The sequence below is a fragment of the Callithrix jacchus genome, chromosome 6 (genome assembly GCF_049354715.1).
Source record: "Callithrix jacchus isolate 240 chromosome 6, calJac240_pri, whole genome shotgun sequence".
NCBI lineage: Eukaryota > Metazoa > Chordata > Mammalia > Primates > Cebidae > Callithrix > Callithrix jacchus.
Window position 1 is genome coordinate 4,961,188 of NC_133507.1, and position 21,610 is coordinate 4,982,797.

At 39.0% G+C, this 21,610-nt stretch overlaps 1 protein-coding gene and 3 non-coding genes across 30 annotated transcripts in view; all 4 read right to left on the reverse strand.

Annotated features, from left to right (window-relative positions):
• Positions 1–21,610, reverse strand: part of SNRPN (small nuclear ribonucleoprotein polypeptide N) — a 107,068-nt gene that overhangs the window by 10,030 nt on the left and 75,428 nt on the right. For 16 of the 27 annotated variants that reach the window (XM_078375760.1, XM_078375763.1, XM_078375758.1 and 13 more), the window contains 8 exons: positions 19,112–19,257; positions 18,086–18,237; positions 16,857–16,968; positions 16,253–16,405; positions 15,325–15,463; positions 14,918–15,043; positions 11,945–14,830; positions 9,930–10,590 (listed from right to left, as the gene is read on the reverse strand). In XM_078375760.1, the coding sequence (XP_078231886.1) occupies positions 14,793–14,830; positions 14,918–15,043; positions 15,325–15,463; positions 16,253–16,405; positions 16,857–16,968; positions 18,086–18,237; positions 19,112–19,114 (723 nt within the window). In that variant the 5' untranslated portion in view covers positions 19,115–19,257 and the 3' untranslated portion in view covers positions 9,930–10,590; positions 11,945–14,792. Of the gene's footprint in view, positions 1–4,308; positions 4,433–9,929; positions 10,591–11,944; positions 14,831–14,917; positions 15,044–15,324; positions 15,464–16,252; positions 16,406–16,856; positions 16,969–18,085; positions 18,238–19,111; positions 19,258–21,610 lie in introns of those variants that run through there. The other 11 variants (XM_078375749.1, XM_078375754.1, XM_078375753.1 and 8 more) reach the window with 6 other exon arrangements.
• Positions 5,806–5,864, reverse strand: LOC118155155 (small nucleolar RNA SNORD108). Its single transcript, XR_004745375.3, has one exon. It is a non-coding gene; the product is annotated as a small nucleolar RNA SNORD108 (small nucleolar RNA).
• LOC118155144 (small nucleolar RNA SNORD64) lies at positions 7,590–7,656 on the reverse strand. The gene has a single exon (XR_004745365.1). It is a non-coding gene; the product is annotated as a small nucleolar RNA SNORD64 (small nucleolar RNA).
• On the reverse strand, positions 10,299–10,373 carry LOC118155156 (small nucleolar RNA SNORD107). Its single transcript, XR_004745376.1, has one exon. It is a non-coding gene; the product is annotated as a small nucleolar RNA SNORD107 (small nucleolar RNA).

A 21,610-nucleotide genomic window follows, 5' to 3' on the forward strand; every position in this document is an offset into this window, starting at 1 on the left:
CTATTAAGATACATAGTAGTATAATAGAAATTGTAAGAACATTCCAATTATAACTACTACAACCTAAAAATTAAGCCCACTTATCCAATGAAGCTTGCTTTCTGCAGGCAAAACTGGTTCTATCCCATATGAATTAAAAATGTCTATATATCTAGAAAATTAGATGTTAAAAATATTTAGCATATCCATCAGCAATAAATTAGTGTTTCGAGGCAATTTAACGAATTAATATTCTGAGAGGTGATTTAACACTCCCAGTAGCAAAAGGAAAGCAGTCTACTTGTTTACAATGTAATGTTAACACACATGCAAGACTCCCAGCATCTTCATGTGGATTGAAGTCTGGAGGCCCTGCAACATATGCTCCTATGCACACAGGGCTCCTGACACCGCACCCTGTTATCTCCAAAATCCACAGCTAATATTTGCCTAATACTTACAAAGGCATCTAGAGTCTAGACACTCCTATCAGTAACCAATGACATCACTGTGAAACAATTTAATCCCCCCCCAAAATGCAAAATGTCAGCCATATCTGTGCTGGTTAAGATTTAGTAACACAATCCTGTTGCAAAGTAATACAAAAGCCCACCCAACCCTTACCATGCAAGTGTTCAAACAACCTGGCTGGCCTTTTCGGCAATTCCATCATGAAAAGAATCTTACACCATGAAAATTTTAACAGAAAGACCACTGACAAAAAAAATCTACATCCATGACTTTCATACATACAGCAGCATTAATACAACTTCGTAGTTAAAAGTTGTATACATTAAATTTCCCCAGAAAAACATCACAGCAATAAACCAAAATAATAGGATTTTTAATGTACACAGGATTAGTAAGATCCCACTCAGTGGTATTCTAACAATTATATTTCTACAATCATTTTCTAAAATGTTTCTATATTCTTTAGCAAACTCACTGTTAGCAATATCCATGTACCAAAAGTGTCATAAAACAATTATACTTATGAACTTTACACTGTATCCTAAAATGCACATAAACAAAATGCCTTTTTTCTAATTAAGATTAAAGAACACTTTCCACGTCATTTTCTATTGCCCTTATGCACTCAACAAGTGAATACAGAATTGTGTACATCTTTAAAAGGTGACCTGAGAATTCCTTTCTAACATCTGTTCTAGAATAAAATTCTACCGAGTATGTTTTCAGAAGCTTCCCTAGGAAACCAGCTATTTAGCCACAGCAACTATATTAACAAGCTGAACAGATTCATGTTCAAAATCTGTTAGTCTTTAACTAATTACTTTCCAAGTAAAATTATGCAAAAAAATAGAGCTATTACACATTTAATTTCATTGTCTGGCTTAACTAAGGCACAATGAACCATTCATACACATTTATTATTTGAGATGTACCTTATATTTTCACTTCAATACTATTGTCCAAACATAACTTTTCCACATATTTAAACAAACTCATAAGTTAAATATATCCAGGAGAAGAAGTTAATACGATTTGAATATTTGGAGCTCTTTCACAATGCCAGCACAAGGGCGGGAATGATGTCCTTACTGCATGTGCACACAAGTGTATCATGTGCAGGGCTTTTACTGGTAAGTATTTCAAATGCAAGTAGACTCTCTACAGCAGGAAAAAAAATCTTCTTGGTTGAAGTTCAGCCAAGTATCAATCTATATTTCTTCCAAGGTTTTCCAGATGATGAAGCATCTAGCTGAATTCAACAATGTTACCCTTCCCCTTCTATCCACCTATTCCTGCAGGGTTGGCTTGTCAACTTGAGTTCGTGCAGATCCGCCAAAACATTTCAAGTTTTATACATTTGAAAGGGTTTTCAATTCAATAGATAATTCTTTATGCATCCTCCAAGCTGTGACTCAGGTGGCATTTTGGGGAAGAATCTGGAGTGAGTTACTGTTATGATGCTATAAGGAGCAGGCAAGTGAGAGTAGATCTGGACCACAGCTCTACAGTGGACCATGGCCAAAGACCCTTTAAAGCAGTCATCTCCATGGGCCTTTAGACTTTCACCACAGTCAAAAAATACAAGTGCTCCAGAGGCTCTAGAAAAATGTGCAAACTACAGTTTTCTCAATGTTGGGGTAGTCACTCAGGTTACTCCCTCCTGCTTATGTATTTCAAAGAAAAAAAGGTTCACAAATCTACCCTAAATCACATGTTGCAATCAGTGTTTCCTCCTGCAAAACTTTCCGAAAATTCTTAAGGATTAGAGTGAAGGCATGCCACAAAATATACTAATCCGAATGTTCACTGTCCACAAGTGGGTGGTTTCCAGTGTTTATTGTGGCAAAAGATATTCTAAATATTATAAATTGTGCAATCTTTGTCCTCTCTCTTGATTATTGCTCATTTCTAAAAACTCTTGAAACATGACAACTGCTTATTTAGTAAGAAAACTTGGCCGGACGCAGTGGCTCACGCCTGTAATCTTAGCACTTTGGGAGGCCAAGGCAGGTGGATCACGAGGTCAGGAGTTCGAGACCAGCCTGACCAACACGGTGAAACCTCATCTCTACTAAAAATACAAAAATTAGCTGGGTGTGGTGGCACATGCCTGTAATCCCAGCTACTGGGGAAGCTGAAGCGGGAGAATTGCCTGAACCTGGAAGGCGGAGGTTGCAGTGAGCCAAGATTGTGCCACCGCAGCCTGGGTGGCAGAGTGAGACCTCATCTCAAAAAAAGAAAAGAAAAGAAAACCTGATGAGGCCTGTCTTGTTTCCCCACGTCAGCTCTGTCAGATAGATCAATTAAAGAATGTGAGGTTAGAAGCAAGGGAACCAGCTGAAAGTATGTGAATACAGTTAATAAGATGACAAGCCCTCAGATGGAAGAGAAACTCCCGATCAGTTATGTAATGGGGTGAGCTGTATGTTTTGTACAGTAAGTTTCTAAATGAAATAATCCTGTTCCATCTTTTTTAAGCTCCAATTTAGCCCACGAATGAAAGCAGTCTCCTTGCACCCGAGCTGGCATCTCCTGTACATGTCTCTTCAGAACTGACAGTCACATGTATCACAGTGATCTTAAAAGGATGTGTCTGAATGTAAATGAGTATGAGATATTTCACAAATTTACTTTCCAGTTATTCTTCTTCATCTGTTCATCTTTTGTCCATTTTCAAAATAATTCTTCAAGCCTTTTCGTTTACATTGATTTGCAGATCATATTTCTGTCTACTACAGGAATCAACAGAGTAAATATCCAGTATGTTTTACCAACCCAAATATAACAGATGCATTTTCATATATTTTTATATTGTCAACTACTCTCAACCCACTAATACGTGAACTGTCTTAACCTCTCCAACAGCAATGGCCTCTCGATTTCTAACAGATTTGCTCAAAGGACAAGTTCATGTAAACATACGCTTTCCTTTAAAATCTGGAATATTTATTCTCCAGGGAGCTAGCCTGAAGTAGGTGGCGGCATCCAATAAAAATACAACCTTAAGGAACCACCTTTTAACAAACCCCAACCAGAAATATGGCAATGTCTTAGGAACCTCTCTCTACTTGATGAAAGACAACTTTATAATTTAAAGCAAGACAATATGTCCCAATTCCCTACTCTCAGCTATACGGTAACAATGAAATGTGCTTTTTCTTGACCTAAACCCTAACAAAGGACAGAGAAAAAAAATCAAGGGTGAAACAGACAGCCATACTTTGCCTGTACTCTACTAGAGGGCAAATTTGTTGTCATACTTTCTTCATTCTTGCATTGACTCCACTAATGATTGTGGTTAACAACATACCAATGCAACAGAAAATGACTATCGATCTAACACATTAACTAGACACTAATTATTATGTTAGGCCTTGAACACAAAGCAGTAAAAAGTACAATCAAGGACTCTAATAAACCATTAATGTTAATGTTTCTTTCTCTATATGAGGGAAAGATATCAGAAAAGTCTGCATTTAGTCTTTTAAAACTGTATTTCCAAATTCCGCCATGTACTCATCTTAGACAAATGAAAAGCATTATTTGAGTTAAGTCAAAGCTTTTAAAGCAGTTATCGTTATTGTGACTTTAACAATTTCTAAGGGACGAATTTTTTTAGTTTTTCTTGCTACCTTGACATCATAACCTAAGGCCGTAAGTTACACAATAGATAAAACACTCAGTCAACCGAAAATGTGAAGCCACGGTGTCCAGCCACGCTCACTAAAGAGAGTTACCCATCATATAATTGACATTACAATAAAAAGTACATGTCCCAAATTTGTTACCATCCTCCAAAATAATTTCAGTAATTCAAAGGCCATATATATGTTTAAATTCTCTGAAATTTCTTCTCACTTTATTCAGTCCAAGCCAGGAAGTATGCTTGTTTGAAGTCCGGGTTTCTTGTTCAGTTGCTGTTATCACAGAGAATGACTCTGATTTGACCTGAATATATCCATATTCTTCAGCACTTCCAGACCTGGAGGGGTTTCAGCTAAAGTGGTTAATATTACAGTTTTTAAGTAAACGAGAACAGTCCATTCTAACACTATTCCCATCACTGGAAAACAGTACTGAATTTCAAAAAACTAAAGTCACTGGAATGCCAAGCCATATGCTGAAATTTCCCAAGAAAACAGTATTTCCCAAACCCAAAATACATAAATCCACCAGAAGTAGATGCTTAACATAAAATAAATAAATAAAACAAGTTATAATGAGGTCAGTAATTAACATTAAATACAAACAGGATTACCTTTCCTTCTCCCAAAAGGGTAGTCATTAGGCAGACATTACCACAATATATTCATTGAGATAATATCTGCTCTTAAAATGTTATTTTTTAATCTGCTGTTTTCTGGAATTCTTTTATCCAAAGTGAATTTAGCTGGACTGAATTTAGAAATAGCTGAATTTACTCAAATTTAGTTTAATTTAGATTTAAATGGATATAGCTGATTCACTGCTAGGAAAATTATCAAAAATAAGCTTGTTTCCTCATATGAGGTAGGTAATTTAAATTTACATTAGAAATTTGTTATTGTTAAGTGATATATGTCTACATTCCCCAGGAAATGACAAAGTGTTTATATATATACACACTATACTACACTGATTTACATTATTATGTAAGACAACTTTCAAGATTTCCTGGTCATGATCACATTTAAAAATTTCATTTTTTTAATATCAGTGTATAGTAAAAGACATAAAATAGCACTCTAAGTGTGGTTCCGAGATCTGCAATGTCTAGGAACTTGATAAAAATCCACTTTTCTTACCTATACCTAATAAGCCAGAACGCTAATGTCATGACCCAGTAAACCGTGTGGAGAAACCCTCAGGTGATTCTTATCAACAATGAATTTAATGAACCACTAACTAACCAAAGCTCTCTAGAAATACAATCCTTTCTGAATTCCAATAATTTAGCATAAACATACATTTAATCAGCACGCCTTGCTAATTAAAACAATCTCAGTACAAGACAGTATTACCTATTTATACCTCAAGGAAAGGTATAGAAGCTAACAAGGAAAAGGCAGTGGAAACTCCTTCTCTGAAGCAAAACAGAAACTTGCACATAAATGATAATTCTGACTTCCAACATATACCATCTATTGTTCCACAATTCAAACAAGTTTTCAGATTTTCAACAAATGAAACAATCATAATATTACTCTCAATTTACCTTTCTCCCTTTATACAACTCAAGAACATGCTCTAACCACATTAAACTGTTTCTTTCCTTGTTTTCCTCCCACTACTCATTAATGTGATTTGCCATCTACTGCTAACTCATTCCTTCCACTCCTCTCAGCAAATTACTTTTATCATGAATTAGCTTGGCTGGACCCCAGACTCCTTTTGCAGGAATGAAAGGTGTCATCCAATTCATCTCATCATCAAGCCAACCCTCTTCCTACCACTCCAGCAGCACGCGCGCGCACACACACACACACACACACACACACACACACCCTCCCTCCCTCTCTCTCTCCCCCCAGAGATTCTTATTTTTAGGGCATTTATTTTAGGCCATCTGTGAAGTATCACCCCTGAAATGAGGTTGTTTGGTTGAGCTGAGACAGCAAGTACCACCGCATTCTCTAGGTTTCAGCACCAAGTATCTGAAGGTCAGTGAAGACCCCGTGTCAACACTACACCTCCATAGGCCTGGCACTAACTCCCTCTTTGTATCACTTCCTGCTTGTTTAGAAACTAATTCCGTTAGCAGGAAGGGAAAAACTCATATGTCTCAGTTCATCCAACATACCCCTAACCGCCTGGATCAGGAACACTAACATTACCAAACAAATCTGAGAGGTTATAAATACACTCACATTTCTACCAGAAGAACAGAAACTCAAAGACAAGAACTTTGTAAAGAATGTTCATTTCTCTGAACCCCAACAGCTTTTTGCTGTAAACCAGTCATTTGTCACGTGGTCACACAGTTATCAACACCCACATCATTAATATATACATATGTATACACATAACACATACAGAATTTATCCACTAAGGTAACAACTAAATAAGATCTTGCTATATTCAGCTGTTCGTGGCATATATTTTAATATAGGCTTTTCTAAATCACCTTTTAATTCACCATTCCTCCTTCATAATAACTACTTACAGGCAAAACACAAGCAGCTACTCATAGAATGTCAATCACATATAATTAAAGCACCATCAATCATACAAGCAAAAACAGAGTATAGAATAATGTGTGATTAGAGATGTGACTCAAAAATGCATTGTACTTTGCAAATTAGTTAATCTCCATGGGGCTCTGCATCAAAAACTATATAATGCCATTTCAGCCACTTAACTGAATCTAAGAGTCAAAACTAAATCTCCACCTGTGTTGTAAAGATACAGCAGTTAACTTAATTAAAAGTAGAATTAAATTATTCCCTGAAATGTAACTTGAGCATTCTGCTAAACATATAAATTAAGTCTCATCTCAAACCAAAGTAATGTCTCAGCCACAAATTAGCAATTTCTCAATTATATGCTAAATGGAGAAGCTGCCTCAGTGATAAAAACATGCTCATGAAACTTTTATACAAGGCTGTAACTGGGTGATGCAGGGATAGGGTTAAAAAATAAAAGAGCATGAGGGCTCCCAAGTACCTTCTGTCTTGAAGTTAGCACTTGAAATGCATAGTAGAAATAAGCAAAGGTATGGCCGTGTGGGGTGAGTGGGTGGCTCGTGCTTGCAATCCCAGCACTCTGGGAGGCTGAGGTGGGTGGATCACTTACAGACCTTCCTGGCAAACACAGCAAAGCCTGTCTCCACGAAAATATACAAAAAATTAGCTGGGCATGTTGCCACATGCTTGTAATCCCAGCTACTCTGGAGACTGAGACAAGAAGTGTATGAACACAGGAGGCAGAGGTCGCAGTGAGCTGAGATTGCGCCAAAGGTGAGACATACCAATGCAATGAACACAGAACACCCTCTACAAAAGGTTAACTGTACTAAAGGATCTAGAACTAACTTCCCTCTATTCCACTGGAAAAACCTACAAAACGCCCTTATTTTTAGCCTGTATTGATAGGAAAAACCTTATGAAATACAGAGTCTTTGAGTATTTGTGTCCTGAGTCCTTAGGACTGATACTGAGGCTGGACTTCAGAGTAATCACATTGAGCTTCACTTCATCATGCTCAGTTAACACAGCTCATCACAAATCCAGCCCAGGTCTTTCCCATCAACTAGTGAAAATATGTTAAAAAAAAAAAACTAATCCCTATAGACAGTGTATCTCTACCCATAAGGACAATCCCTGGCCTGGAAGAATAAACGGTAAGAGTTTTATGTGACAATAGATAAAAAACAACAGTATCATTCAAAGCACACAGATTAAAGGAAAAGCATGAAGACACACAGTCATCCATATGAAGGAAGCACACACAGCAATCTACAAATCTACATGAAGGACACACACACACACACACACACACACACACCCCCCAACCTGCCACGCTGGTTCTCATAGAGCTAAATATAATAATCATTTCCATTAGCAAATTGTCCAAAGAACTGAAACGGAAATATCCTAATGCCACCACTGATACTATCAACAACTTGCTATCCTCCCCAATAATTCAATAGAAACCAATTTTAGGACTAGAGTACACTGAAAGCATACACCAAAATATTCCAGAGTTAAGTGTAAACAAATGGTATGGAAATACAGAGAAGGATAGACAAAATCCAGGCTGGCACAACATATGAAGCACAAAGTCCAACAAAAGGATTCTAAGGAGGCCTAAACTACTAACTTCCCTGACAAAAAAGCAAAGTGGCACAGTAACGCAATCCAAACTTTATCATGAGAACTCACACTGTTATTCCTGATACCTACCTCCTAAACATGAAATCATTAGATTTCAGGAACTGTATCCTTTCAACTCAAATTTTTGCTACCAAAGAACAAATAATGTAACATAAAATGAAAATATATAGATATTCAAACACGACATTCAAAAGATGGGAAACTGTCCGAACAATGCAGACATACAATTACCTAAGCCTCTAGGTCACTGTTTTCTCATCAGTTCAACAGAAAATGATTCACATAAACGAAACATTAAGTTCAAATACGAGGGTCCTTCTTGAATTTTGGGCCCTGAAGTATGAACCTCACTTTTCAAGTTGAATCATCTCAGCAAAGCAAATTAACCCAGCCAAGCTCTTCCTGCTAATGATTTCTACATTTTATTCGTTCTTCAAACTCATGGGCAAGCAGGCAATCGTATCTCAAAACAATTCCAATGACCCACCTAGATGACACCAAAAGTGGAAGAGCTAGAAGAACTATTTCTCCATCTCTGCAACCCCTCCTTGTTGTACAGCACCTCATCCCTTTATCAACATGTATTTCTACAACTGTCCCAACCACTCATTTGAACTTTATATCTCAAAAATTTCTACTTTTCTTCCCAGGAGTCTTATTCTGTCTTATTCCCAGACTGGAGTGCAGTGACATGGTATTGGCTCACTGCAACCTCCGGCTCCTGGGTTCAAGCAATTCTCCTGCCTCAGCCTCCAGAGTAGCTGGGATTACAGGCACACGCCACTAAGCTCAGCTCATTTTTGTATTTTTTGAGACAGAGTATTGCTATGTTGGCCAGGCTATTCTCGAACTCCTGATATCAGGTCATCCGCCCACCTCAGCCTACCAAAGTGCTGGGACTACATACAGGCTTGAGTCACCATGCTCAGCCTCAAATATTTCTATTTAATTAAGTTCCCTATCTCATCGTGCAAGACAGACCTTCTCCCTCCCATATCCTCCAACAGCACTTGCTGATTTCTACTTTTAACCGCAACCACCAAGTAACCCCAAAACCATAACCAGAAACACACTGTAAACATCACTGCAAGGTACTAAACAAGTGCTGGTAAACAGTAAATAATTCAAATGACCTGCATCTGGGAATGGCTGACTATCTCATGGTGTAAACATATGAAGTCAGCTATTAGTCCTAGATTCTGATCAGATATTCTGTCATAAAGTAACTGTAAAATACCTAAAAACTTGTTTTCTAACATAAAAAAATTAGTACTTGGCACAGTGGCTCACACCTACAATAACAGCTGAGGCAAAATGATGGCTTGAGGCCAGGAGTTCAAGACCAGCCTAAGCAAAACTGAAATTAGCCAGGCATGTTGGCATGTGACTGTAGTACCAGCTACTCTGGAGGGTGAGGTGAAAAGGATTGTTTGGGCTGAGGAGTTCAAGGCCGCAGCGAGCTATGTTAATGGCACTAAATTCCAACCTAGGCTGTGAGATACTGTCCCACTTTACAGAAATTAGTATTGCTGCCCCATTCATTCGCTTAATATTTCTTAAATATCTATTATGGCCTTTGTACAAGCTGATCAACTGCACACAGCTTAAGAGAAACACATATAAACAAAATACCAAGAGTATTCATGTAAAAGCATGTACTATACTCACTGTGTTCCATAATATATGCTCCATAAATATTATTCCTCCTCCTTCCTGGACAACACATAGAGCCCTAGAACTCTGGCACTTTTTTTTTTTATCCGAGAGGTGGTAGTCTCATTTTTACACATCCTTGTTTCCATCTCACCAAGTGCCTGTGCCTTCTGTGATCCAGGGGTAAGTTTGCTTTTAGCTTTCAACAACGTACAACATGTAGGGAAAAAAAAGTAACTCATAATATCTATACAAATAAAAAAGGGTATCTGAGGATCTAGCAAAGTGCAATACTACACTTGCCATTTGTATGTATTCAAAGTTTTCACAACATTTTCTGCAGAAAATCTTGAAATTGCAAAGTCTAGTGAGGCACACTGACTAGATTTCAGAGTGTCATTTTTAAGCTCAAGTTTTGAAATCATTATGTTCAGACAAGGTCCTGTATCATCATGAATCTAGTCAAGGCCTCTGCAATATACTCTGATTTTTCTTTACAAGGTTATTTTACCTGAGCAGTTTATGTTTCTGTCCTAAAAGCACTTAACATGATTTCCAGCCTCGGTGTGACACTACTGAGTAGGATCCACACTGACGACACGTCAAAGTTTAGCCATCAGATTCTCTTCCTTTCAGAGGCATCAACTAAGTGGTCAAAAAATGGTATCACATGACACTGAAAAAGGTGCAACACAAACATCCTATTTCAGGCAGATGTCATTCTCCCACTACAAAAATCCCATGAAAATATACCTTCCTTTATTACATAAAATTCATATACCTAAAATTAGTATGTCTATGAACGTGACGAAGAGAACCGGAATGCAAATGTTAAGTCAGAACTAAGCAATGTATCACCGACTAGAAAACATGCCTTTAAAAACTTCAACCCATAGCTGGGCATGGTGGCTCACACCTGTAATCCCAGCACTTTGGGAGGCTGAGATGGTCAGATCACCTGAGGTCAGGAGTTCGAGACCAGCTTGGCCAACATGGTGAAACCCTGTCTCTACTAAAAATACAAAAATTAGCTAGGTGTGGTGGCCCACACATGTAATCCGAGCTACTCAGAAGCCTGAGGTAGAAGAATCGCTTCAGCCCAGGAGGCGGAGGTTGCCATGAGCCAAGATCACACCACTGTACCTCAGCCTGCACAAGAGTGTCTCAAATAAAGACTCCAACCCACAGATTATAACTGACTACTTGCTGAAGTCAGTAAAGGTAGTATCAGAGGTAAACATACCAGATAAAGGGTGTTTTTACTAATATCTGAAACAAGATCATGAAAATTCTAGACAACCAACACTATTTCACATAATTATCTATATAAATTAGTTTCCACTTATAATATTCTATTACAAGAAAGAACCCTGTAAGAAACAAAATATCACTATGTTAACAAACTTATGAAATTTGACCTAATTAAGAAATGAGTTCACAAAAGCAGGGAGCTCCCTAAGCAACTTTCAAAATCCTTTTAATTCCAAGCCAAGTTTACGTATCACATAAAAACAGAATACCTCAAATACTTCAAAACCTATTTTAAGGTAGCATCATAATGATCCCAGAATTCTATGTGAAATTATTCTAAAAGCTACAATGAACAGATGGCAAACGTGGTGTGCAACGTGGATAATTTGTGAAGTCAGTTAATAACATGCATATCAGGGAATCAGACAGTTGTTGACCAGTCATGTTTTAGACCAGACATGTATTTACTTTAATGCAAGAATGCAGGGTGGTTGTTGAGCAAAATCAAGCATTAACCACCAAGAGTATCTGAAGACTGGTATGTTCATGTGCATCCCTCGTGGGAACATACAGAAGCATAGACTGGCATTCTGTAACAAAAAATTCACCACACTCAATTATACTAAAATCTATATCCAAAGTCTTCTTCTATTACATCATCACAATCAGGATTCTCAAAAAGTCCAGGAAGTTCCAGACAAAAGAAAACAGTATTATCACCAAGCAAAATAACTACAAGAAGCAAAAATCTTACAGAATCTAGAGTTCTTATAACTTACCAACAGGTTTTCTTCAAATATGCTGCATAATCATTCACGCCAAAATCTAAGGCCCATCTACACCAGCACACCAATCCAAGGAGAAACGCTTCCCCTCCAAAAACATAAAAAAAGTAATCAATTGTAAGTATTTGCAGAGCAGTATGGAAGGAACTCACAGGTCTCTCCACATACTATCCCACAGTCTGCAGAGGAAAAGTGTTTGTTTTGTCATCAGTTAATTTGTTTGAACTGAGAAGCTCTGCCTTCAAAGATCCAGATAAAGTACTTTGGTTGCGGCTTTGGTAAATCAAGAAGCTTGTTTTGACATTTATAAAGTCTGAAAACAGTGATGTCACTCCTGTATTGTGTAATCTCCTAAAGCAACTAAGGAGTGGCCTCTTGCCGCTTCCTTTTCAGACCACATTGCTTGACAAAGTCCGAATATGGGGAGACGAGCTTCGAGGAAGACTCTTTCCTGGAAAAGGACGAGGCATGGGGATACAATTTCTTGGGTGGATCAGTGGGTTCTTGGGAATCGTCTGCTTAATCATTTTTCTTCCTAATCAAAAAATTGTGTACTTGGCAGATGTCACTTTAGAGTCCCAATTTTCCACCGATACTCCTAGCACCTCAGAAATCCCCATTACTACTAATGGCCCCAGATGTCACCACAGTATACTCGGTGTCTTGAGGAAAGACCCTAAATTCACTAAGAGACGTAAAGCAGTTTATGCTTGAATTACAACAGGTGGAAATACTCCAGGAGCCAGTCACCCCTACACCTATTCCCAGAATTAAGAAAAATAAGGAAAGAACGAAAACTTAGAAATCTACTTCCCACTGCCCAGGGGCTTCCTTGGGTAGTTTATAAGCTAGGGAGTAACTTTTGGTATCCCCCTGAAGGAGCAAATGTTAAGTAGAAAATAATTAGACTTCCTGATCGTTCTCTACCTAATACAGCAGTAACTAACAAGGACGGAATTAAAATGGTTGATATAGACAGTGTCCATGTCCTTTATCACTCCCTAACATTTACGGAAGGGCTTGCTAGGACAGGACCTCAGTGTACAAAAACAAAACAAAAAATATTTGCACTAAAACAGTTAAAGTAAGTTCATGAATTTCCACGCTGTCCTCTACCTCGTAGTCTAAACTCCATTGACCCTTACCTGTAACCATAGTTAACAGTATACGTTGCCAATGTTTGTTGTTATTGTCTCCAGGGACTATCCACTCATCCCTGAAGATAGAACAGACAGTGTCTATCACTTGGGTCAATATTTAGCTCTTACCCTGTTTTATAATTTCTTTAACATTTAGTTATGAAAGCATAATGTCTAACATAAGTTAGTCATAAATTAATAACCTTTAGGAAAAAAGGAAAGTTAATTAAAAACAGTAGAATGTAAACATCTAAGGTTTCCTTGGAATCATCTTTAAAACAAACTCTTCTGATTATTCTGGCGAATCATAGTACAATGTAATTTTCTGAAGCACAGAACTGTAACTACAAAGGCCAGTTAATGTTTGAATTTCCTGTTTTGTCTGTTCACCTGCCAAAATTAAAAGTATAAAAGCCATGAATTGCCTGTAATAAACACACACATCTTTTGGTTGACACAACCTGCAAGTCGTGCTGTCTCCTTCTTCTGCCGATGCCCAGCTCACCTTCAGGATCTCCTGGACCCTGCCTGGCTAGACCGCGGCAGCCTCTTTATTTTCCTTACCTGAGAGTGGCCATTAATCCTAGAAGCTATTCTGGCAGAGACCACTTATTCAGTCAGTAACAGGAACTGTTGTCACTCTGCTAATTCCTCTTCCTTGGGTGATTACCACCTGCAAGGATGTGATTTAAAAGATGGAGAAGGTGACATTCACAACCACTACTGGTAAATTCAAGAGAAAAAAATGTAATTCCAATCAGTCTATCAGTACTGTTATGGCATTAATATGAATGTCTGTAGCACTTGGTAAAACCCACTGCTGTCATCACTGCAAATCATTCCCTTGCTGCCTAAAAATTTCTTCCCTTTTATAAATGGCTTCTTTGTTCCATAACCATCTCAAACTGGACCTAGATACTAGGACATTCCTGAACTATTTGGCTCCCTGTATTTCAGTGTGTCAAGTATGTTTTAGTGTGTCAGCTATCTTTATTATCAGTATTACAACTTATTAACACTAACATGCAACCTCCTGCCTCCACGTACCCAGGATCTGCCACTCATTTAGTAATTCATAAATAAACACTTACTTAATGGTTGAAAATGATATACCAGTATCACATCCTCTATTCTGATCACAGGGCACGGTAAAACCTGATCAACTGAGGTCAACATACCAAAAAAAGAGAGTAACTTCCATTTCAAATGCCTTCATATTTAATGAGCATGGAGTGTGATTCATTACAATTTCCTTCATTATACAGGTGGCCTTAAAAGGTGTTTCATCCCATCCCCACTTCCCTTCAGATACTGGGACATAGCAACACGAGAAGCAGGAGGTCATGTGTGAAACAGTACCACCACTTAAACCCCCTGGGTCATGAAAACATTACTAAATCAACACCAGTCAAGGCACGAAGTAAAAGAGAGAAAGCAGAAAACCTTTTTATCCTAAGACTTAAAGCGCAGGATTTGAATCAACTGCTTAATAGGCCTCACCTCATCCACAGTAACTTAAGATCTCATCAAAATCAACAGGCAAAAACGTATATACAACAGTACCTCACAGTTTAATTGCTCTATGCATTTATTATTAGCTATTATTAATGCAGAACAAGGGGACAAAAAGCTCACAAACACTCTACACAATTTCAGAAGACGCATTGCAGGGGAGAGAAAGACTGAGATGGATCAACAGTATGCTAGGGTCTTGGTGGACGCATTCCTGGGGGAGGTGGACCTGAAAGGAAATAGAAACATTGAGAAAAAGAGGATATAGATATTCAGGGGCCTGGCTTAACCATCAAGCCCCTATGCTCCCACTCACCTCTAATGCCTGGTGGAGGGGGTCTCATTCCCGGAGGGGGCATACCTATTGGTGTCCCTCGAGCAGGGGGAAGCCCAATTGGTGGGCCCATTGGTGGTCTCATACCAGGTGGAGGAGCCATAATGCCTACAGTGAAAAACGGCAGAAATAAAGGCCTTATAAACTAGCTTAGGACAGTTAGAATTTAGTCCAAATAATCCCTAAAGAAATGGGCCAGACAACAATGATAGAGTCAAACAATCTCTATATGACAATTACTCTTCTATGCCTTTCATCGAAAACCAGTATCTAGAAGAGGGAAGCATATCCCCCCCAGTTCTTAGGATCTCAGGATGTGCCTTAAATCAATCAGTAAGCTATCTCACATCAGAAACCAAAATTCATCTTCATTTTCACCAGTTCTTTACCTGGAGGTGGGGTTGCTCTCCCGACAGGTGGGGGCGGAGTTCCCCGTCCTGGTGGGTACTGTGTTGGGGCTCCAGCAATGCTGGCAGTCGCAGCAACAGCGGCAGCTGCTACAGTGCCTCTTCCCTGTGGAGTCATTACCTGAGAAGACAGGGCGAGAAACAAGGTAAGACAAAACTTCACATTATTCACACACATAAAATAAATCAGAAAAACGACCTATTAGATACAATTAACAGGTGCAATATGTACCTCTCTCATGATTCCCATGTTTTTTTTTTTGAGACAGAGTTTCACTCTTGTTACCCACGCTGGAGTGCAATGGTGTGATCTCGGCTCACTGCAACCTCCCATTCCTGGGTTCAAGTGATTCTCCTGTCTCAGCCTGCTGGGTAGCTGGGATTACAGGCACGCGCCATCATGCCCAGCTGATTTTTCTATTTTTAGTAGACACGGGGGTTTTCACCACATTGGCCAGGCTGGTCTCGAACTCCCGAGCTCAAGAGATCTGCCTGCCTCAGCCTCCCAAAGTGCTAGGATTACAGGTGTGACCTACCGCACTCAGCCAAGAAACTCGAATTTTAAAAATACCGTAAAAAATAACCAGGCTTATTTCCATACTTTAAAAACTAATCTCACATCCAAAAAGCCCTTGCATCTTTTCAACTCTGGTACATCCATGCATTCTGTTCACTCACCACTAGTGGCAGGTTACTCTTACCAAGAATAACTTGGGTAACTTTAAACCACCCACGAGTATTTTAAGTGGCTAGTTTTATTTCCTTCCTTCTGTATTATGGGTCTATCAGTTCTTCCTAGACTATATGCTGTTTACATAGTATGACACGTACACTTAGGTTTTTAAACCTTCTCAGCCTCCGGCTTAGTCACATTCTCCCAATAATATAAAACCCTCTGCTGGTTCCTCACCTGCTGGGATGGGCCTCCAACTCCTCGGACAGGGCCTGCTAATCCAGCAGGGGCCTGGGGAATTGGCACACCAGCTGGTACTCCTCTACCAGCTGCCCTACCAACCCCAGGGCCTCCTGCAGCTCCAGCAAGTGGTACCCGAGCAATGCCAGTCTGAAACAAGAAAATGTATAACCTAAAACCCAATGATTTACCAAAGTTCAGTATTCTTATTCATCAGAGATCACTTCTCTCCACCACTTTCTCAGGACGCTAGCTCATATAAGCTGTGATCCAAATGAACAATAAATATACTATGGAGGTATCCTGTGCTTAAAGAGCACATTGTCAAATTATGAAAATACCTCTTTCGTGAAAATACCAGGGAAAAACGAATCAGCAACTCCTACCCTTACCTGGGTAATGCCCAGCATGTAGAATAATTCACCAAAAAATTCTTAATACCAAATAGAACAGGCAGCCAACAATTGATATTAAGTGACTGGCACGTTTTACTTGACAATGTATGTTAAACTGTGCCTGTGCTGTGCCCTGATTTCAGATGTCTCACATAACAGGATTTCCTTCCAAATTAAAGTTCTGTCTTGTCCTACATCTTCCTTACATCTTTGGGGGGTGGCCCCTCCACAGTCATGGATACCAAGTTCTCCCCACGTAGCAACACCAGACCCAAAACCCGCTTTTCTTCACGCTCTGGTTGCTTCGCATTCTTTGGCCTATAAATCAGAATTAAATTTTAGTGAGATAAATTTTAGTGATGCCGAGATCACTCACTCATCAAAATATGCCTACAACATCAAATATCAATTAAGACAACTGATGCTATTTAAACATTTACTGAGTTGTGACTGAAAAACAAACAAAATCTCTCAACACTGTTAATAATACAAGGGTAAATAATACAGTTCTTTTCTGATCTAACTTAGTCTTTTACAGAATGTTCCCTTGTTGTTATACTACAACAAGACTAATTTCTTTTGTAAAATATCTTTTAAGAAAGACAAAATTGGGCTGGGTGCGGTGGCTCACGCCTGTAATCCCAGCACCTTGGAAGGCTGAGTCGGGCAGATCACCTGAGGTCAGGAGTTTGAGACTAACCTGGCCAACATGGTGAAACCCCGTCACTACTGAAAATAAAAAATTAGCCAGGTGTGGTGGCATGTGCCTGTAGTCCCAGCTACTTAGGAGGCTGAGGCAAGAGAATCACTTGAACCCAGGAGGCAGAGGTTGCAGTGAACTGAGTTTGAGCCACTGCACTCCAGCCTGGGTGAAAGAGTGAGACTATGTCTCTCAAAAAAAAAAAAAAAAAAGACAAAATTGAAACTTCGGTTTTTATATTAAAAAGGTAATCTCTTTAAAAAATTACTTAAATAATCATGATAGGTGACATGGAACTGAAATAATGGGAACAGTAGCAGGTAAAAATAATAACAGTAGCAGGGAACAGTAATAACAAACGGTAATCATATCCCAACTCCTCAACCATGAAGAAAAATTGGTATTGTCTATTTCAACCAAGATTTCTTCGGTATAAGACCACTGCAGACAGCAGCCAATTAACAATAGTATGTTTCTCAATTTTAAAGAACTTAGTATTTTGATCATAGCATATGCTTTTATTCCCAGTAATACATCTATGATTGTTTCACAAACTTGAAAGAGTTTAGATGCAGACTCTGACCTAATTCAGAGATCATGTCTAGAGGTTAAACAACAGACTGGCTCTACCAGTTTCCCTACCTACTTCAGTTACCCTTGGAAACCCCTTAATCCACCATAGCCTTTCCTTCCCATTGCCTCTGTCTCCAACCCCATTCACCCAAGCGACCTTACTTGATCTTTCTGAACTCATCACAATCACAGAGGATCAAATTCATATGCTTGTCAAAAGCCTTAAAGGTGCCAATGAAGATTCGGCCATCTTGTAGGATGCATCTCATTCTATAGTCAATGTGCTGCAGCATCTTGCTACTCTTGCCCACAGTCTGGAAGCAGTAAGACAAGAGTCACATTTAGCATTCCTGCACCCTAGTCATCTTCTCCTGTTTCATCTCCACTCTTACATAATCCAAGCCTGGTTTCCTTAACTAAATATTCTTTCCTTCTTTTCCACCAACATACTTCCATATTTACTACAGCTCTCTGAGGACTACAAAGGATTATGAAAAGTTTTTCACATTTCAAGAACCAATTTTCACCGCCTTAGGGGTGATTATCCTTCTCTTTGACAATGCATGCTCTAAACTGTCCACTCCCCCTAACTAAACCAAACCACAATGATGTAATGTAGGGTGGTCTCTCTCTCCAGTACCATTCAGGCCCAAACCCTTCCGTTTTTAAAGTCCTCTTTATTGTAATCTGACCTGACAGTCCATCATCGGCAGTAGTCCTTCACCACCGGTAGTATGACTAAAAACTCCTATATTTTCTCACATCATAAAACATTTCTCATGACCAGGCACAGTGGCTCATGCCTGTATAATCCCAGCACTTTGGGAGGCCTAGGTGGGCAAATCACTTGAGGTCAGGAGTTCAAGACCAGCCTGGCCAACATGGAGAAACTGTCTCTAATGAAGAGGCCAGGGCATGAGAATCTCTTGAACCCAGGAGGTAGAGGTTGCAGTGAGCCAAGATCGCAACACTGCACTCCCGCTTGGGAGACAGAGCAAGACTCCGTCTGAAAAAAAAGGAAAAAAATCAGCTCATCTTCAGCTGATACTCAACGCAATGGGAATTCATATCCATGGATATATCCTTATTTCCTACATTCAGAACCCAAAATCACTGCACATGCTGGGAAACTATTCCTTTCAGCCCTTAAGGCGGGTTTTCAACCCTCTGCCTGAACATATAGCTTACCATGATTGCTGTTCCACCAAATCCAATGTCCACAGTTAACACCTGATGCTTCTGAAGACCTAGGGGAAGGCTCTAGATAAAGGGATGATGCAGGTTCTCCTAGAAACAATGCAAGCTGGCCAGAAGCTTCAAAGAGCAGATGGAGCCTGCAAGGGAAAGCATGTTGAAGCTGTGCTGCAATCTACCATGTTTTAAAACAGGCAGACAATTTTACATGGACACCACTATGACAGCTTCTTCAAAAAACGTCCTTCCTCTCATACTTGCTTCCTCACCAAGGGACTACCGAATTTCACTAGTTCCTCCCTCATTCTTAACTCCCATATTTGACACATTTACGACTCATGAAACTCACCGAATTTTATTTTACCTAGCAATTACTAAATGTTTCAACACCTAAGCTTAATTTTCCAAAATTTAGTATTTTTCTTTCCATTCTTCATTAAGGTACTGCCTCTCTCTAGTTCAGAAATAATATCAAGTCATCTCTATATAAACATTTCAATTCTTCTTTCATTTAAATTTTTCCTTTTTTCTGAAATACCTATGATATCATCTGCAATATTCTTTCTTCCTCCTAAAACTGCTTCAAGATGATGGTAGGCAATCTTTCCCCACTAAGAACTAAATGTGTTATAAACCTACCGAAGACTTCCTGTATCAAAAGGGAACACAGAACTATGGAGTATGTACATGTAGACTCTCATAAACGACTTTCATACATCACATAATGAAGGACAAGTTAAAAATCACGTTAGTGGCTGGGTGCAATGGCTCACGCCTGTAAAGCCAGCACTTTGAGAGGCCAAGGCAGGTTGATCACCTGAGGTCAGGAGTTTGAAACCAGCCTGACTAACATGGTGAAACCCTGTCTCTAGCAAAAATACAAAAACATTAGCCAGGTATGGTATTGGGCACCTGTAATCTAGCCACTCAAGAAGCTACGGCAGGCGAACTGCTTGAACCCGGGAGGCAGAGGTTGCAATGAGCCAAGATCATGTCACTGCACTCTAGCCTGGGCCACAGGAGCAAAACTCCATCTCAAAATAAATAAACAAATAGATAGATAAATAAAGACATTGCGTAATGATGGGGGTGCATTAGGAGAAACGCATTTGGTGATATCATGGTATGAATGGTGTACTTACACAAACCCAGAGGATATACATAGCCTACCATACTCTGAGGCTATATGCTATGTGGGTATGTGTATTTATATTCTTCTTTCCACTAGGATCCCTATATATATACGTATATACATATATATATATATACACATATGTATATAGATATCTATGTAGATATATACATTGGATATGTATCCTAGTAAATTTTTAGGTACCAAACAAAAAGCTAATACTCATAACTGTTTTTTTTTTTTAATTGAAGAGTCTTGCTGTGTCACCCAGGCTGGGGCGCAGTGGCACAATCTTGGCTCACTGCAACCTCTGCCTCCTGGGTTCAAGCAATTGTCCTGCCTCAGCCTCCTATGTAGCTGGGATTACAGGCTTCTGCCACCAAGACTGGCTAATATTTGTATTTTTAGTACAGACGGGGTATCGCCACCTTGTTGGCCAGGTTGGTCTTGAACTCCTGAACTCAGGTGATCCCCCAGCCTCAGACTCCCAAAGTGGTAGGATTACAGGCATGAGCCACTGTGCCTGTCCATATAGTTTCTTATTTTTCCTGTCTACCATGTGCCTTACAATTTTAACGAAAAAGGGTATCAAGTGTTTAAATGTTGTTAAAGACTACCCATCCTCCTCCACAGCAGGCTGTACCATGATTCTTAGACTGAGCCCTTCCCAATAAAATTCATCTGATTGTCTACCCTGTAATGTATACTTCATATATACTTCTACAATCCATTCTTCATCACTTTCTATGACAATTTGACTATACTCACTGGCCCCCACTTTGGTATTTTCTTGTTTGAATCTGCTCCTCTACAACAAAAGTCAGCCATTTTTTTCCTTTTAAATGGCAAGACAGTAAATATTTTAGGCTTTGTCTGTCATTCAAACTGTTAAAGCTACTCAAATTTGCACTGATGTAGCACCAATGTGCCCACAGACAACACATATAAATGAACATAGTTGTGTTCCAATAAAATTTCATTTACATATAAACAAGTAGCGGTCCATATAGATTACCAAACCCTGCCCTAAAGGAATCCTAGTAACAGTTACTATTTACATAGAACTAGCAGTTGAGACTATAATAAGATAAAATTAAATAAATTACACGGTCCTACTTGCAAATTGTAATGTGTGACTTAAATGTTACATTTCAAAATTTACAAAAATTTGTGAACTAATTGAGAAGCTAAAAAATTCCTAGATAAAAGGAAAAAAAATCCATTGTACACACCTATTCAATGAAAAATTCCCTTACTCTAGGGAACAGCTTGGGACAATAAGATTTCAATCTGCTTATGCAACTAGAAAATGTTAAATATAAAGAATTTAAGAAAGGAGGATTTCTCAGAAAACTTCTGTC